This window comes from Balearica regulorum, chromosome 18 (genome assembly GCF_011004875.1).
Source record: "Balearica regulorum gibbericeps isolate bBalReg1 chromosome 18, bBalReg1.pri, whole genome shotgun sequence".
NCBI lineage: Eukaryota > Metazoa > Chordata > Aves > Gruiformes > Gruidae > Balearica > Balearica regulorum.
The window spans coordinates 13,319,587-13,338,404 of NC_046201.1; the positions used below are offsets into that span (position 1 = coordinate 13,319,587).

The 18,818-nt window shown below is 50.1% G+C and overlaps 1 protein-coding gene across 11 annotated transcripts in view; it reads left to right on the top strand.

Annotated features, from left to right (window-relative positions):
- MYOCD (myocardin) overlaps positions 1-18,818 on the top strand; it is a 262,701-nt gene that overhangs the window by 235,439 nt on the left and 8,444 nt on the right. For 7 of the 11 annotated variants that reach the window (XM_075770418.1, XM_075770422.1, XM_075770421.1 and 4 more), the window contains 7 exons: positions 4,471-4,526; positions 9,016-9,091; positions 11,388-11,549; positions 15,437-15,612; positions 16,313-16,438; positions 16,960-17,234; positions 17,589-17,742. In XM_075770418.1, coding sequence (XP_075626533.1) covers positions 4,471-4,526; positions 9,016-9,091; positions 11,388-11,549; positions 15,437-15,612; positions 16,313-16,438; positions 16,960-17,234; positions 17,589-17,742 — 1,025 coding nt within the window. The remainder of the gene's footprint in view (positions 1-4,470; positions 4,527-9,015; positions 9,092-11,387; positions 11,550-15,436; positions 15,613-16,312; positions 16,439-16,959; positions 17,235-17,588; positions 17,743-18,818) is intronic. The other 4 variants (XM_075770423.1, XM_075770426.1, XM_075770428.1 and 1 more) reach the window with 2 other exon arrangements.

An 18,818-nucleotide genomic window follows, 5' to 3' on the forward strand; every position in this document is an offset into this window, starting at 1 on the left:
GGGCCTGCCTGCTACAGGCTGATGGATGATGTCCGTGCTTTCCCCTCTGTGACCATATGAATGTCTGAAGGACAAGCTCCAGGCCAGAATTGTCATGTAATCTCTCAGCATCAAAAAGCTGGATGCTAGAACCCAAAAAGCAAGTAAATGAAAATTATCCCCTTCTGCACCTGCAGGTGCATCATGAAAGCTGTAGCACTACCAGAGAAATGATGTTGGGACCTCAGCCCTGCTCAATGGATAACTCCATCCTGACCTAGCTCAGGCTCCGTGTGCATGAATCTATGATTATCTGGGACGCAGGTAGAGGATTATCCTTTCTGTATCATCAAGGGGCCCTTGGGCTCACTGCTAAGATCACAACTTTCCAAAGGCCGTGTCACTTTTGTCTCTTCTGGCTAACCCTGAAGACTGTGATGCAGCTCTTGTCTAAACAGGAGAACAACTCACTAAGAGCATGACTATAGCACTGCTTGCTGCACCCTGCCCATCCCTCTGCCCTTCTCATGCAGCTGCCTTCCTGAAGAATCGTGCCAAGGTAGCCAGCAACAGACACCTTCTCAGTACAGTATTGCCAGCATCAACCATTAAGAAAACCTGAGCAGGATGAGAAAAATCATGACTGTCAAAATGATCACACAGTTTTAAGACCGATAAATGCAAGTTCTTTTCATGTTTCTTCTGTCTCTTTCTTTAAGTGTTCAGATTTTATGCTGCCTGCCACCAAAGAGCAAGCATTTTAATCACAGGACTCCAGGAGCTGGAGCTTTAAGCAAAATATTGTGACATTTGTTACAGTATCGCAAGCACTGGCAATACAGTCAGTGGCCAAAAATATGTCTAATGTCTCCTGAACTGCTAAGTCCACTCTGTAAAAGCAGGCACGCTCAGACAAGGTGCAGGACACCCCATTGCACATGTATGGAGCTGTAGTGCCATCTGAGAGGTTTCTGTACCCGACACTGCCCCGCAGGGCCCAGCGCATGGGACTGCGCTTTTGCAAATGGAACTGAACATTTAGAACCTTACACATTGCAGACCACATATTAGGTCCAATTTATTTGATGGCAACTGAAGGGTATTTTCCTGTTACTTACAGCTTCTTTACACTCCCAACTTCTAGGCTGACATGTTGCAGTCTGGTGTCTGTCCAACAAGGTCATTTTGGGAAGCTTAAGCACAGTTCGCTCACTGAAAGTAACAGAAGAAAAGGCACTTTTGCCATTATAAAAGCAAAAGTACAGAATTTAACTGCTGAATTTGACCTCAGGAGGAAGAGTCAAGCATTAGCATTTAATACATGGGAGCCCCAGCCAGCTTCCCTATGGCTTGGTCATGTGCAGTCATTCCTTATGAAAAACAAGTCCTTGTTTAACCATATCTTGCCATGGCCTGTTGGCTCTGAGGACCAGCAGGTGAGGTGGGCTCTAGGACGTGCACTGGGACAGGATCTCAGTTCACATGCATTGCAGGAGGGTGAAAAATGAACCCGTATGGCTGTAACACACAGTGGTTGAGAACAGCCCTTCTGGAAAGAGAAAAGATGGGCATTGCTGGTCTCCATGGTGAGTCAGGTTTGGTACCAGGCTTGGAGCATGCACTTGATCCCACATTGCACATGAGATTTTGCACAAGGATTGTTTTCAATTGTATCCATTTGCTGCTGATATAATCCCACGACATAGAAACTTTGTTTTTCTAACTGATTCATTTTATTCAGAGACCAGTAAGAGAGATGGAAGGTCAGAGTAACAGAATAGTATTGGATGAAAGCTTTGAGGGTTTGTAGAAACTCTTGTCAGAAGGGGAGTTGATGACTATACACAGAGCCTGCTAAGCTGTTCAGCAGTGCGGCTATAGCACAGTAAGTGTGATACACTGGAGTAAGTCTGAGGAAGCTGGCTGGTTTTGGGTATCCAAGAGAATAGCGCTGGGAGAACCATCAGTGTTACCTGACCATAACGCAGTGAGATGACTATCCTTACCAAAACCCAGTCTGTTTGGTTTGACTGGACAAGATTAATGCCATTACATACCTGAACTCTATTCACACTCTCTTGAATGTTCCTCTAAGAAATGTGAGACCCTCAGATGGCCCAGTCACTGGAGAAGGCAGGAAACTGTCTAAAGGAGGATGCTCAGGAGCAAATGGCAGTAGCATTGCACAATACTTCAGGTTCAAAGCTGGACTCGGATTGTCAGATCCGAGTTGTAAATTGTTCAGGTTGTAAATTGAACAACTGGCTGGCAAAACAATCAACACTACTGAAAAAGGCTCTACAAATAAAGACAGGCGCAGAGTGGTAGGTGAGGGCAGCCTGTGGGTCCTTCAGCACCGTGACTCCGTGTATGGAGGATCCTCTGAAAGCAAGGAGAGATCCAGGTTTGTTGAGCCACAGCCACTGATGCATAGGAGTGAGGTGAGAGCAGAGCCTGCCCCATTCTTCAGGTTCACTGAGTAGGAAGTTTCCAATTCATGCAACAACACATGCAGTTTTATTTTCCTAGTGAAACTGATGCAGACCCAGCAAAAGCATTTTAAATCAAGAGCATGTGGGGTCCCTTGCAGAAAGGCAGGCTGTGGGGCTGAGCATGGATGAACCCTTCCTCTATACCTGCACAGATGCCTGCCCCAGACCCCAGCCAGATCCTGCTCACCTACCCAAAAGGAGGGGGAGGCAGCTTGCAGGATCAAGTATTCATCAAGGCAAGGTTCCCCCTACTGTGACGGGCTGCAGAAATAGCTGCACTTGAAGACCTTCTTGCTGTGCGCAGCCACCACCTCATCCTCTAACTCAAACCTTAGGGGCAATAGTCCCAAGATTATCAACACCAAGCACAGCAGCTCTGCCCTGTTGCCTTCAGACCCTCAGCCATTTCAAGCTGACATGTCATCCCCGACAAGTTCTCTGAATAACCAGTGCTAGCAATGTCTTTATTTGTTTTGCAGACTAATACAAGCTGCAGCATCCACATAATTCTTCCAAAAATCTTGGTAAATGACTAAATTCTGCAACATTTTCCTCTTGAATAGCATGGCGTTTGGTCAATGCCCATAGCACACTCCCAATGTCAGTACTTCACAGTGTGCAGGGCTGTAAAAGTCATCTCTCTTGCTAACTTCTTTTCTCATGTGCACCATTTATTTTGCTTCTGATTAAACCAGCTGTCACAAGTCCTCATGGCTGCTCACCAGAGCATGGCACAGTAATGCTAGCTTGTCTGTATGTCCGCTTTCCAAATGTTAGAAGCAGTTAGGAGCCTTCTGTGTTTTACTGTGATTCACTGGAGGTTAGGGGGGTTGCCCTGGGTGTTGCCTACCAAAAGCCAATTCAGAGGATCCCCAAACATTTCCTGGCTGCCCCGATTCCTCCCTTCATCCTCCTCTAGACTGATGGAGGATAATATGTCTTGCGTGAAAATAATTTCCGTCCTTATTGGATCCCATTCAGAAGATGGAAAGAGAATTCTTGTTGCCAAAGAGTTGTAGCAGATTGTTTTTATGGTTCAGGACACCTTTCCCTTCCCCATCCCAATGGGAACAGTTAATTTTGCTTGCTTACACAGCCAGAAAAGACTTTTTGCAGGATCTGAGAAATATTAACCCCTTCATTGTCCAAATTCTGCTCCCATTTCTAATGAACCAGAGTAAACAAGGGAAAGTGCAAGGTCCTCCATGAGTCCAGTACAGACTTCTCCATGGGACTTGTGTTCACTGGTCCAAGGGCCAGGGATTATTACATTTCCTTCGGGAGCCCCTCTGGGTTAATCCTCCCTGGTGCCATGAGATGCTGAGACCATGATCTGCTGCCTGGTACCTGGCCGGGCAGCTGCTCAGGGAGGCCCCATCTCACACAAATGCTTCTGGGCAGAGGACAAATGTCCAGTGAGAGGAACCCTAAAGGACATGGAGGCGTAGTCAGTGATAGAGGAGGGACAAAGGACCACAGCTCCGGGGTCTGGCCTTGAAATACCCTTGCTGGAGGCTGTGCCCACATGGCTCCAAGAGGCGAGGCAGGTCTTTTTGGTTTTCCTGCTGGCCTGAAGCCTCAGTCACCTGCAGGTTTTACTTGCAGGTGAGGTCCTCTCTCCAGTTGTTGCTTTACCCAGATCTGTCTTGTAGGGCTGTGGTGCCTTCCATGACCTGCAGGAAACACTCCAGGGAAAATCCACATCTGCTCCCTGACGTGTCCCACGGAGCACTACGATTCAAAGCCTGCAACCCCTCCCTGCACACATGCCTCCTGGGCTCCCCATGCTCTTCGTCCCCCCTGCACTCTTGCCATGGACTGGCTGAGAGCACGGGATTTCCCAGAGCTTTCCTGAGTTATTTTTAGTCAGAGCAATAAAGAGAACGGCTAGTTTGTGTTGCTATTTTTATAGCACTCATTAAAATGCTGTTGCTGAATATCCTGGTGGCTGCTTGCTTCTGCTCCTGTGCTGACTGCTCCTCTTTCTTTCCTGTTGCAGCACTGAAAAGCCCATCCGCATTCCATGAACAGCGAAAAAGTCTGGAGCGAGCCAAGGTAACTCCTGCAGCCGTCCCAAAGAGGGAACACGTGGGCTCACATTGCATGCACTGCAGGGTTTGAAAGCACCTTCCACCACTGTCCCCTCCTCTGGCACCCTCCATCCAGGATGGATGAGGGTCAGGGCCTCTCCCCTGCTTCCAGACACGGTGAGGCCAAGCCAGGGTTCACAAATGCTCTGGAGCACCCCTCTCCAAGCGGGGAGGTTTAAAAGGGCAGAGGGACCATCTGTGCCCTGAGCTATGGGGTTTCACAACAGCCTCTGGGTTTTACAAGAGGCCGTGGCCAGGGTGTAGTTCAGCATAGCACTGGCAGTGCTTCCAGTAAATGGCCAACTAGCTGAAGTGCTGTTTTCTTCTCCGGGCCAGGTCCACAGCCCGCTCCTTGCTGTGATGGCTGCTCTCCACTCCTGCTCAAGTCAGCGGGGTTAGAGCAGGGCCAGCAGCAAACAGGACCTGCAGAGCCTAACTATTTAGCAAGTGTGCAGGAAGAATGCATATGCCCTTTGTCACCTGGAGCAAGTCCCCAAGGAGCTCACACTTGTCATCAGATGAAAGCCTGGCTTTTAGCTCAGCAGTGCAGTTGGCCATTACGACACAAATGTCCAAGGGGCTAAGTGGGCTCCCACCGGCCCCATTATCTAACTGCACTCAGGCTTCCCTAAATATTGCCGAAGGCAGAGATAAGATAAGTACCCATTTCCAGAACACATCAAAACTCTATGATACAATCACTTTTTGGGAAATCACACTGGTTTTCCCAGCACTCGCCATCAGCCTTGACCAAGCTGGAGGGATGTCCACGGAAAAGGGAACAATCAGTCATGAAGGTTTTGCTTGAACACAAGAGTTTGTTCCATTAATCTGCAAAACGTGCTTGCAGTCACGTGGAAAAGGACCTTTGCAAGGAAGAATGATTGTGAAATATGGAGAAGTGCTCTTCTGAACTTAAACACACTCCAAATCACTTGCCCTGAGTCTCCTGTGGTAATAAATGGCTAGCATAAGAAACATGACTCTGAAAAATTGGTATGCTTACAAAATTTCAAGCAATCCAAAGTATCCTTGAAGTGTCATATATTTTACAGTTTAAATATACATTTGTGTCTCTTTGTCTTTCTCTTCAAAGGCTTTCACTGGCTAGTTGCCTAGGGAAAAGGGAAGGATGGTCTAGTCTATCCCAAACTGCATGCATTTTTAGAGCATGTTAACAAAGACACTAATGAGCACAGCACATAACAAGCATATACTCCTTTGCAAGGATGTCCTGCTTAGAGCTGTGACAGGGAAGGAGCTGCGTCTGTTTCTGGATAATTACTCAATGGCATTTGTTGTTTAGCTGATATTCCTCCAAACTGATGTTCTGCAAACAGAAAGCAGATAACAATAACTGCTTCCATGTGTTTTGAAAGCTCTTCTGCTTCAGCTGATGCTAAAAAAACCCCCACATCTGAGGTCTTTCTCCAACGTTTGCACCCCAGTGACACAAATGCAGCTTATAAACAGCAAAGGTCAAAAAGAACTGAAATCACAGCAGAAAGTCAGGCTAACACAGTGTGAATCCTGGGTTCAACACAAACAATGCCACATCTGTAGGACAGCAATTCAAGCTTAGTCCAAATCAGGACCTGATCTGAGGGTTAGCTGGAAATGCATTAGGTGAATTTAATTGCACTCAGGTGCAGACATCAGCTCGCTCTGACCTCACACAGCAACCAGGCAAACCTACACATGGTCCAAACAAGGGATTGTGTTGGTGAAAATAAGATGGGGAAAAAATATGGGGGGGAAGGGTAAGAAATTGTAAAGACTTCAGTAAATAAAATGTCTATTATTTGTTTAAACATATCACTGGCTATGTTAGAGGCTGGCATCAGGCCAGTACAGCACTTTGAAGTCAATGTCCTATAATAGATTGCCGGATTGGAGGACAGAGAGCAGGCTGACTTTCCTGAGGCAGTTTTGCTCAGCAGGGCTTTAGCACTTACTCCCAGCAGCCCAGCAACTGTGGCAGGGAGGGACTGTGGGGGACAGCTATCCTGCCTCTGTCCCAGAGCAGAACAGCCCCATCTGGGTCATTCCTGACAGATGTGTGACCACCAGTGGACATCCCACTCCACAGCAACCTGCTCCAGTGCTCTCTAACCCATGCTGATAGCAAGTGTCCCAATTCCCAGCCCAAGCTTTTCTGTTGCAGTTTAATCCCATTACTTTTTCTCCTACATGCATGCACATGCAGAACTTTTTTTTGGTAGCACTTTTTAAAAGTATTTTGCATTCTGTTTCCCTATAGCCATCTCACCTCTGGACTGACAAACCTCCCCTCCCTTCAGCATCCCATCTCTGGCTCAGTAATGATTTCTGTAGATGTCCTCCAGACCCTTCCCACAGACCCTTCCAGATGCAGGGCACAGAACGGGGCCTTGCTGTCCCTAGGGTCCATCTGGCATTCTTCATTGTGTGTCCTAGGAAGATGCCTACTGGTCTGGGGATGTGGTTCAGGGGCTGATTACTAGATTCTCCAGACCCTTTTATATTTTTCATCTATTTATGCAGTAACTAATTTCTGCCTAAGGCCACTGTCCAGTGACCACTATAGAAGCATCTCTGGTGGATTAAGTCTTAAGTGCTTAATCAGCTGACTTAGCTGTGTCTAACTGACCTGAATTCAGTCATTTCCAAATGTCCTTCTTTAAATTCTATCATCAAATGTATTTCAGATAATTTCTTATATTACTCCAAATCATGTTGCATTGTAATCTGTTAGCCTTGAATGATTCAGAGTTAAGGAGCACATCTTTTATCATGCAAGGCATTAATGAATATATTGACGAGTAGGAAAAATTGCTGTGTAACATGGTTTGATATATTCTTCTGTTTTGACTGTGAGCCATTCCTAATTCCTTTGGTGACCCACAGTTATGCTCCTTTTTTATGTTAGTCTTATCCAGACCAAATTTCTCTGGCTTGCATATGAGAAAGCCATGTGAGATAATGTCAAAACATGCTTAAAGTCAAGCTACATGACATTCGTTGTTTATTCTTATAACAGAAATCTGTCATCTCTCCATAGAAGGAAATTAGGCTGGTGTGATGTGGTTCGTTTTTGATGAATCCATCCTGGCTGTTACTCAACTCCTTGCTATCTTCAAAATCCATTTATATAGATTGTTTGATTACTTGGTCCAATATCTTCCTGACTGGTTTATAATTTCCTGGTTTCTTCTCTCCATCTCTTTTAAAGCAAGAAATTATGCTCTCCCTTGCCCAGTTTCCTGGAGACCCACAGATAGCTGCTATTACTCTAGCCTTGTGTATCTCAAACTGTTTGGGAACATTTAACTCATCTGAGTATTCTCCAACCTGTTCTCCAACCTGACAACTGGAGCTTCTTCTCTTTTGTTGCTGAAGGTTCTTGGCTTAGTCATCTGATTGATAAATAGCCATTTATCTTTTTAGTGAAGATTGTTTTAAAAGGCATTAAATCCTGTAGCCGTCTCAGCAGCACCCACAATTATTTCTCCTGTTTATGGAACACAGACAGCACTTTCCATTGCCTTCTCCTGGCCACAGAAGTGCTTATAAAATCTTTTTCTCGTGATCTTGTACGCTTTGTACTGTGCATTTTCCAGTTTTGCTCCAGCTGTTTGTGCTGTTCTTTTATATTTATCCTTAAGAGCTTAACCTCTTTGAACTATGTACATTTTTTGTACTTTTTCTTCTTGCATCTCAACTTAGCAAACAGCTAATAATTTGTCCAAGCCATGCTCTAACTTTTCTTCACCAGGGGATAAGCTTATATTTGTAAATATGCTGACTTTCTTGTCCCTAATTGAAGGCGTTATTGTACCTCTGCATGCCTTTCTGTTCCCAAAGCAATGAGGAAGTTAGCACAACGCTCCAGGACCATGTTCGTCACAAGCTCAGCTACAGTGATCCGCAAAGTGGATTTTCCCAATCCCACATCATAACTGGGGTGAGAAACCACACAGCACAGGAGCTGCAGGACTGCAGGATGGCTAAGCCTCATGGGTGACCTGGGTAGAGAGTCTGGGTATCTTCATGACTTGCTCAGCCTTATATCTCACCCCAGAGTGCCAGGCTTCCCACAGAAGACATTCCTAACAGCATGCTCTGGAGCTGCCTGGGTGCAGCTCTCAAAGATGATATGATATGCTAAGCGAGGAGCAGATCCACCACTCCCAGTGAATAGGTCTCATCCTTCTCATAAGCTCTTGTAATACTTCAGGCATCAGAAGCCCAAGGGAAATTGGAAAGGAAACAGCTTAGGCATGGGGATAGCGAACAGTCAGCAGCTCCATACACGTTCCCTTTCTGAAGAACTTCTGCCCAAGAACAAGTGTCAGAGTGAAAAAACCCAGCTTGTAATAAATCCAAAAGAACCATAGGATGGCACAGGGGCAGATGCTCTCTGTACCTTATTGCTGCTCTAGGCAGGTAACACTCTCTGCATTTGTGTTCTGCAGACTGAAGATTATCTCAAGCACAAGATCAGAAGCAGGCCTGAGCGATCAGACCTGGTCAATATGCACATTTTACAAGGTAAGACTGCCTGAGCTTCCCCCCACATACTCCTTGTGTCTCCTGCCTTGTGACTCGTGTCTCTCCTGCCCCACTCCAGTTCCCTTCAGGACTCTCATCACAACTTTGTCCCAGCTGCTCATGAGAGGCAGGTTCAAATAGGACACATGTTGTATGGAATTCAGTCCAGACCTGGTCTTCAGAAGGAAGGACACACATTTATTCCCTGACAGAAGCAGACCCAAGGCCATCTAATCTTTGTCCCATCTCTGGCAGGGACCAGTATAAGATGCTTTAGAGGATAGTGGGGTAGAGAATAGCTGTGAGAGAGGACTCTGTTAGACAGAACTGCCAAGGTCTGGTCCTCATGAAAAGCACGCCTGAGGCATTTGTTGTCCAGGACACTGAAATCCCTGTAGCAGGTCATTGAAATACCTTCCCAAAGCTGGACATCTTCTGTTTTGCCTTAATTCTGGATATTTTATGTCACATTTGCCTTAATTCTGTCACATAAAATGTGACAATTCATGGTGATGCAGTCAATGACCCAGGCACAGACATATGAAACGGGTGAGCCCTGCTATCAGTCTGTGAGCCGCAGCAGCTCTCCCCATTCCCATTCTGGTGTCCCCTCCAACCAGAGAGCTGGCATGACTCCACTGCATCCCATCACAGACAGCAGAACACTGTGGTGTCCCTCGTTATCTCCGGAGATAACGAGCTCCTTAGAGACAGGAAGGATGTGCAGACTCTCTCCCTGAGTCCTGTCAGTCCCCTGGAAGAAGCATTATCACTCTCTGGCAACATTAAATGCTGGCCTCTGCTCTCAGCACGGATAAAGTCTGTCCTTCTTTTTCCTCTGGCACACAGGAGGGCTGAGTCAGGGGCCCATGCCGGATCAGTGCCACTGCCTCGCTTTTCCCTTAGGTCTGCATCCCTAACATGAGCCAGCACCATTGCCCGTTTAACAGGTGGAAAGTGTCTTTCCCTTAGGTTAAATAGCTGAAGCCATACGGACTGGAGTTGGGGCCTGGGGGCTGTAACCCAGAAGTGGAGGCAGCTGCAGTCACCAGGCATGGACAGGGCCAGCGAGGCACAGCTGGAGGAGGGGTGGAGCAGAATGCCTGTCTGTGTACTAAGCTGGCTGTGCTGCCCAACACACACATCTCAGCCAGAGCCCTGCTCACACCTGTGCCCATTGTGCTCTGCATTTCGTGGAGGTGTGCCCTGGCGTATCATGTCCATTTGGTTCATAACAGGACCTAGTGATGATTGAAATTTGCCAGCTCAGACACCTTCGATCACCTAAATACCTTCCAGGCACACCTTCTGTTACTGTTCACCTCAAAGAACCCATGTGTATTCATTGCCCTGTATAGTCCGAGGCCAGCAGTGACCCTAGACCAGCCCTCCTGACCTCCTGCAGAGCATTTTTCCCTGGTATCAAGCCCTGTAGCTTGTGTTGCCTACAACATCTCTTCTAGGAGACTGTGCAGTCTTTGAAGATAGCACAACCTAGATACAGCTCTTCTTACTTCAGACCTCCGAGAGTATAGACATGGTCTAGATTAGGATCCTGCTCCTTCACGACTCATGCCTGTGCCACCAGCAGAGCCCGACCACCTTTGTTTGGGAAATAATTTCTATTGTCATTGGCCAGTCTTCTGTCACCACACAATAACTGGGAACATCTCAGCTGAGTTTGGTAGGGCTGTAGCTTCCAGATCTAGCTGCCTCTGTTGTGCTTCTCTCCACCAGCTTGTTTTTCCCCTGAAGGCCTGAAGCGCTATAGTCATGCCATTTCCACCTGTCCACTCCCAAAGACTCAGCTTTTGATCTTCCAGTGTAAGGCATCTACTCCAGTTGTCAAACACTGTTAACGGTTCTTTTCTCCAGCTGTTCCTCAGAAGTAGGGAACACAAGGGCCAATGGGCTCCTGGCAGGTGGGAGCTGGAGTCCACTTTGGCACTCATGTTCGTCAGAGTTTCCATTGCGGCTCATTCTTGGGCCTTGGAGGGGATGCTCCAGCTGCAGGTTGGGTTTGCAAGCCTAGGTTAGTAAACAGAAGTTCCTACTTGGGAATGGAGAAGCTGGACTTAAGGGTCAGAGGAGGACCGACGTTTTGAACCCCACCAGCCCCACCTAATCCAGCATCCTGTCTCCCAGCCTCAGAGCAGCTCCTGCTGTGCACTGAGCCATGCTTTGGTTTTGGCCACAGCCCAGAAAGGCTGTGCTGAAGGGGGAACACTTTCTCACAGAGCACTGTGCTTACAGATGCCCCAGGTCCTCAACTGATGCCTTCCATTTGGCCTTTTAGACTCATCTGCAGAGGGGTCCATTCAGTCTACTCAAATGAAGCTGAAAAGAGCCCGACTGGCAGATGACCTCAATGAAAAGATTGCTCTCAGGCCTGGTCCTTTGGAGTTGGTGGAGAAGAATATTATTCCCGTTGACTCAGCTGTGAAAGAGGCCATAAAAGGTAGTGGACGTGAACGTGCGTATTGCGTTGTGTGCATGGCATGGGGCAAGGGCTGGCAAGGTTATGAGGATGTACTGCAGCAACTGCAGGAAGTGACCAACCTGGAGTTGAGCTGCATTTATTGCTTAAATTTTATTATTTTCACAGTAAGCAGCCCAGTCCAGCAGAGCCTGTGCTTTCTTATCCAGGCCTATGAAAAGAAAGCTCTTAGAGCAAAGACCACAGAAACACGCACACTGGTTCAGCCACGTCTCCTCAGAAAGAACCTCCCTTCTTAAACCCCTTCCTTCCCAAGGCTTTGGGCACGTAAATGATACTGCTGGAGACATGACAACCCTTCCTCCCTCGCATGGGAGAGGACCTGGGTGTACACGTGTGGCTGTGAGGCCAGCCTGGATTCTCCCACTTGTGCCCTGACCAGGTTTTACATCCCAGTAGGTAGGGGTGCAGTGCCCCCAGTTCAGCGAGGTTGCGGTTCTCTTTTTCTTTCCACTGATGTTAGTGGTATGCAAGGCCTGGCAGAGTAGGATGCTGTATCGCTGGGGTGGGGAAGCATCCCTGGGGTGCTAGACTGCTGGGGAATATGAGGAGCAGCCTGCAGCCCAAAGCAGGGTACACTCCTACCTACCGGTACTCAGCACTTGGCTTATGCCTAAGCTTGGTTTTCCTTATTTACGTAGCCCCAGCTGGAGCAGAGAGGCAGAATCCTCCGCAATTATTTCCCCTGTGCTGCCGCAGGGAGGCTGGTGCGGGAGCCGTCACAAAGTAAAAGGGTGACTCAGATTTTGACTCAGGCCCCAGGGGCAGGACAGGGAGGTCCAAGAGACGAGAATGGAGCAGGGAGCCAGCAGGGTCCTGCAGTGCCAGGATAGCAGCCCATACTTTTGAAGCCTGGGACCAGCTCTGCATGTCCAGATTGGCCCTTGGGTCTCCAGTGAGGCACTGAGAGACGCTCTGCCCCTGGGAACTCCTTGTTCTGTTGCCTCTGGTTCCTCATTTCACAGGATTATTTCCATTGGCATAATCCCGTGTTAAGTGCCTGTTCTGGGGCTCAGAGCGAGCTGGGAACAGTGGCAGGGTTCTGGAACAGGAGGGGTCTTTGAATGACAGGAATGATTCAAATAATGGGAATTGAAACAGGAAGCACTTTGACTTTCCTTTCACCTCAGAAACCAGCGCAAATGACATGAAATGTTTCAGGCTCAGATACCGCTCTGTCCTGCCCTGCAATAGTTCCTGCTCTTGGTTTCCCCACTGTGAACCGCACACAGCGTTCGTACAGCGGCTTCTCCAGGCTGGTCCTTGAGCTGCTCCATTTCCAGTGTTTCACAGCTCTTGCCTTTGAAGGTGAAATGTTCCAGGACTCTGCCTGAAGAGGAATTTTTAAGGAGAGTTCAAGCAAAATCTCCCCAGCCACTTATCGAAGGAGAGAAGAGTGGAAAAAAAAAGTTTTCAAAAATCCCCCCTTTATAAACATTCAAGGCCGTCTGAGCATGACTTTATCCACTGGAGCTGAGGCTTGGAGGCTGGGCAAGCGTGCTTGAAGTTTTAACAGAGTTTCTCTCCAACTGCCTTGTCAGGAGCTTGTGGTAAACAGAGATTTACAGGACAAAATTGTTAAAAACAAAAAGTCTGGCTTAAAATGATTTGCTCAATTTTAAATTTCTCGCTTTCGCAATGCCCTTCTATCACAGTGCTGGGGAAAAAATGTGTCCTGTAAGCCAGTTTTATCCCATTTAGGGTGAAACACGCAGCACATTAGAATCAAACATGAAGTTACTTGGTACTGTTGGGTGCCATGAGAAGGAGGTGATGCACTTGCACCAGGAACACAATCCCAGCCCTCAGGTTTCTGCAGAAGAAAGCCCCAGACTGAAGGATCCTCAAGCTGATTTTCGGAGTCAGAGGTGCCTTGTGGTCCTCACGGTTTGGGGAGAAGGGCTGAACACAGAGCAGAGATGAGCACTGGCACTTCTGAACATTAAGCCTTTTGTTTTTGCAATACCAGAAAGATGACAGGGTTTAAAATCATTTTACTTTAACCTTGGAATCTCAACTGTTTATACAGTGGAAAGTTCAGCTGACGTGTTCCTCTAATCACCTCCGGCAGGGTGAGCAGAAAGTGCCAGACCCCAACCGAAAGCCCTAAAGTCCCAGTGACAGGAGGCCGCCAGTGCCCTACATAGCTGAGCAGTGATATAAGAACCTTTTTTTACCAGGTCCTTGTCATCACTTTGTCCAATATGCTTGAGAGGACAATACCCAGTGCATTAGAAACAGCCCCAAGCAAACACCATTCTGCCTGAGATTACAGCAGAGACATGGGATAGAGAAACAATACGGTCAGCCCCGGGCTGGGTGAGAGCAGGACAGATAAGGGCAGCATTCCCTACCCGAGACAGGCCCCTCGGTATCAAGCAGCAGGATGCAGCACATTCCTGTCATGCTCTGGGCTGCCGCTGTGTCCTGAGGGTCCCTTGGGCTCCTGGCTTTGGCACCATTTCTCAACGCATGCTTATTAAATGCCAGCCCAGTGGGAGTCTTGCAGATCCACAAGTCCCCCTTGCTTGGTGCCATTTTCCCAAGAGATGATGGCCATGCTTGTCTGCAGGTATTGGGAGCAGCTCCCGCCCAGCCCAGGTGAAAGACTGTGCAACATTGCAGTTCGTCAGGGAAGACCCAGTTTGGGTGCTGCCTCTGACAGAGAGGGGACAGGCCATATTTCCAGGGACATATGAGGAGCCCCATGCCCTGGAGAGTGGGGAGCAGAGGCTCTCCACAGGACGCAGCTGCTCTTTTTTCCCCATCCCATATGGTGGCTTGGCGGCAGCTCGGGGTGGGCAGCCAGGGCTCCCTGCTTCCTTGACCACGCTGGCACCACGAGCCGGAGCAACAGCGATAACCCTTATCTCTCAGATAGGGGCAGGGGTCAGCGCGGGGGCTGTGTCAGTGAGAAGGCGCACATTGCTAGACCGGCAGCAGGGACAGGTGGAAGCTTGTCCCCAGGCCCTTCCCATTTCCCCATTTGTCACCTTGCTATCGGCATGCCAAGCTGCCTGACAAATGCCAGACGTGAGCACGAGGAGATTACGAGCGTGGCCATGCTGCTCCTTCCTCTGCTCCCACCTGCAGCCCTCCCGAGGCTCACATGAGACCTTGTCTTTTTCAGCACTTTATTTATCAGCAAAAGCCGGGGGTCAAGAGCTCTTGCCCATCTGACTAGGAGATAGCGTGCCGGGAGCTCTGCAGGGGGGGAGCAGCAATGTCTGGGGCAGTCAGGAGGCAATGGTAGTGGTTTGAAGCATGTCATGCGGGTGAAGCTTGTGGACAGAGAAAGGATCCGGAAGCCTCTGTTCAGATGCAGCCAGGTCCACGTGTCAGCTCTTGTGCCATGAACAGGTGGGCCGCACTCCAGGTGGATTTCAGCCTCAGTTCTGCTGAGGACAGGGTCCCACATGGGGTGTGGGCTTGGGGTCAGGATGGGGGCACTCCAATGCCCCTTTCCCATCGCAGACCAAGGGTGGGGCAGGATGGCAGAGCCGCTCCTGCACCAGCCCCCCTGCCTGCAGAAAGCCTCCTGCTCCAGTGGGCCTGGCTCCTCAGAGGCCTCCTCTTTCCCGGACAACAGTGCCCGTGGCACAGGCCAGGAGCTGATGCCACCTCCTGTCCCAACCAGCCTCGGCTGCAGGGCACACCCAGGCGCTGGTTGTGGTGAAAGGAGGTGACTGAGCTTGCTGAGCACCACGTCCTCCGCCCATGGCTGGGTCTGGAGGAGGTGGCGCGGGTGCGGAGGCATCCCATGAGGCTCACCCTGTCCCTCCTGCCGCTGCCCTCTTTCCCCTTCCAGCAGGGCAGGGCCCTGACCGTCACCGCTTCTCCCCTGGCAGGCACCCAGGTCAGCTTCCCTAAGTCGGCCGACGCCTTCGCCTTCGAGGAGGACAGCAGCAATGACGGGCTGTCCCCAGAGCAGGCCAGGAGCGAGGACTCCCCAGGCTCCACCGAGTCGGCGGCCGGCGCCAAGGCCCTGGAGCCAGCCCCCGCCGCTCCCGCTGGGGCGGCCCAGGTATGGGCAGAGCGCCTGGCTCTGTGGGGAGGCGTGGGGGGAGGCAGGCCGAAGAACTCGCCTCGTGGCCGGGGCCAGGCCACGGACTCACGTGGAGGGACAAGGGGCCGTGCGACCCCTGCTGCCCCGCCTGGGTACTGCAGCGGGGCGGGCGGGCGGGGGGTTCTGAGGTGAATGGTGTGGACTGGAGAAACTAGCCGAGGCTTGGGGAGGCTGGGAGGGACTGGGGAGACTAGCTGAGGCTGGGTGAGGGGTGGGGGGACTGGGGGGACTGGGGTGAACTGAAGCTGGCTGGGGTGGGAACGACTGGGGCAGGCCGGAGGTGGGCTTTGGGGACCAAAAGTTTGGGGAAAACCGAGGGGCCAACGGTGTACGGGGGGGGGGGGGGACAAGGATAAAGGGCTGAGGTGGAATGGAGAGGGCTTGGAGACTGGAGTGGACTGGGATGGACTGGGGAGACAGAGGGGCTGGGAGGGGACTGGGATAGCCTGGGAGAAGTAGGGATAGTGGGCTGGGATAGACATGGGGGGACTGGGATGGGCAGAGGCATCTGGGATGGACTGGGGGGCTGGGGACAACATGGGGCAGGGGCAAAGGGGTACCAGGTGCCCCTTGCAGGCAGAGGCCATCTGGGCTGGCCAGCCCCTGGCACTGGCCCCGCATCCCCTCTCCCATCACACAGCTTGCCTCTTCCTTGCAGGATCACCCCCATGGTGCCGACGGCCATGCACCAGACCCGGCCTCGGGGCAGGGCAGCCAGTGCGACAGCCCTAAGCAGGCAGCTGGGCAGGAGAGCTCACCCCTCCCGGTGCCCTCAGCCGTGAAGGTAATGCCTGTGCCTCCAGGCTCCCAGGGAAGAGGGAACGAGCCCACGGGACCTGGCTGTATTCAAGCGTGAAGTGCCCATGTGCTGCACCCCATGTGTGTGGGAGGCTTGGGGGTTTCGCTTTAAGGCTTGGAATAATTCAGGGAGATGCACCTTGTCAAAAACTGTGATTTGACTCATTTTGTAATGGTATAAGGTATAGTATTACACCCTGTGAGCGGTGATTGCTCAGGTCCTACACTGGAAATGTCCCCTGGGGCTAGGAGCAGAAGGAGATACAAGGCAACACTGAAATACTTTCCAGGCAAGAAGGGTCATTCTCCATCTCAAGTGCTCTCCAGCATGACTGAGATGAGACATGGCCCTGAGGGAGTCCCCCACATGCAGGCTCAGCAGCTCTTGGAGCTTGAGTGTCATGGTGCCAGCAGGACTCTGAGTCTCTCTGTCCCAGGACTCTGAGTCCTTACAGGGGTGGCAGAAGCTCTTTTCCCTGCTAATTCTTTTCCTTCTTGGACCAACAGTCCAAATCATCCAGTGATAGCAAGAACCGCCACAAAAAGCCCAAGGACACCAAGCCCAAGGTGAAGAAGCTGAAATATCACCAGTACATCCCTCCGGACCAGAAGGCAGAGAAGTCCCCTCCACCCATGGACTCTGCATATGCCAGACTCCTCCAGCAGCAGCAGCTCTTTCTACAGCTCCAGATCCTCAGTCAGCAGCAGCAGCAGCAGCAGCAGCAGCAGCAGCAGCAGCAGCAGCACTTCAGCTACCCAGGGATGCATCAAGGCCAACTAAAGTGAGTGGCAATGTGCCAATATAGGGGTTTAGGCTTGTCTGCCTCCAAACTTTCCCCTCCCATACCCATTTGTGCCACTGCAAGGGGGATAGATGCATGCAAGTCAAACTTAAAAGCTTGGGAACATAGCAGAGTCTCCCACAAAGCTGTTCTGGCTTTGTGCACTGGCTGGGGCACCTGCAACCTGCTGGTGGGTCACCAGCAATCTCCTTACCACCCAACCTGTTTTTCCTTGTGGTTGGTGGTCCTTCAGGTCTCATACAGGAGATAGCAAGGGAGCAGAGAGGTGGTACACTGGGCACAGAGACCCCGGGGGGGCAGATAAGTTACCCCAAATCTCCTTTGTTATTTCAGGCAATCAAATGAGCAAATGGTCAAAAGTTCAAATTCTTCATCAACTTCTGTCAACAACACCCCTCTTTCTCCTGTGAAAACCACATTTTCAGGCCAGACTTGTGTCTCATCTATCAAGCCAGGCCCTCTGCCATCTAACCTGGATGATCTGAAAGTGAGTGCAAACTTTGTCACTGCAGGAGCAGAATCTTATAGCCTGAATGTGCTCTGCTATCCCTGAAGCGTGCGGTGTAGTGCCACAGGCTGAGCTGGCTGGGTGTGACCACCTGTTACAGATAGCAAACCAGAACCATCATGCTGTGAGCAAATCCATGAGTACATCATGCTGGGTCAGGAATTGGTCACTGCGACAGTAACTGAAAGCTTGGGTTTGCTGCTCTGCAGATGGCGCATGGGTGCATTGCTCCAGGGCACGTATCAGCAAACCTTAGGTATAACTTGAGATGGTTGCAGGCCAGGCCATCAGGTTGAGGACTAAAGGATGATCTGTGCTGCTGCTCATGCAGCTCATGTCTCCACACCTTCTGTGGTTTTATGGTGGACATCATGGATGCTGCTAGCAGACCAGCCAGAAGCTAGGAGGTCAGCATGGCCTCCACTTAGTGATTCAGCTTCTCAGTGGTCATTGCAGCCTGACCAGCTCAGCTCTCCACACAAGGAGATATCTGCTGGAGTCTGCAGCTACGAGCACTGCTTTGGACAGTACCTAAATCTCCCATGTAGGCAAGACAGGCAGGGCATAAGGGAGAATCACTGACATTGACAGTTCTTTTCTACTTTGCTAATGGACCCTCAGCCACGGGGGAGGCCAGGTCCTTTCAGGAGCAGATCTGGGGGCAATACTTATTATTAGAGAAAGAAATAAAGTGAAAGATAAATAACATGAGCTTGGCCATACCGATGCCCCAGCTCAGATGCCTGAACCATGTGCAGATGCCTGAATGTGGAGTGCCTGGCTCCAAGGTACATAGTCACATTCTCTGAGCTAAAGGATGCCATCAGGTAGTTCCTGGTCTGTGCGAAAGTCCTCTGCTCATGTAGAAACCTACTACTAGGAAGGGAATCTCATTTTTTTTCAGTGGACCAAGGACCACTGCTGGTTCATGGAGTGCAGCCACAGTTCGTAGAGGAAGAAGGTTTTCCTGTTAGGAAAGGTTGAGGTCCTGCAGGACCTGATCTGGTCAGGGCTGTGCATGGTGACTCTGGTGACTGCAGGTGAGACAGTGAGCA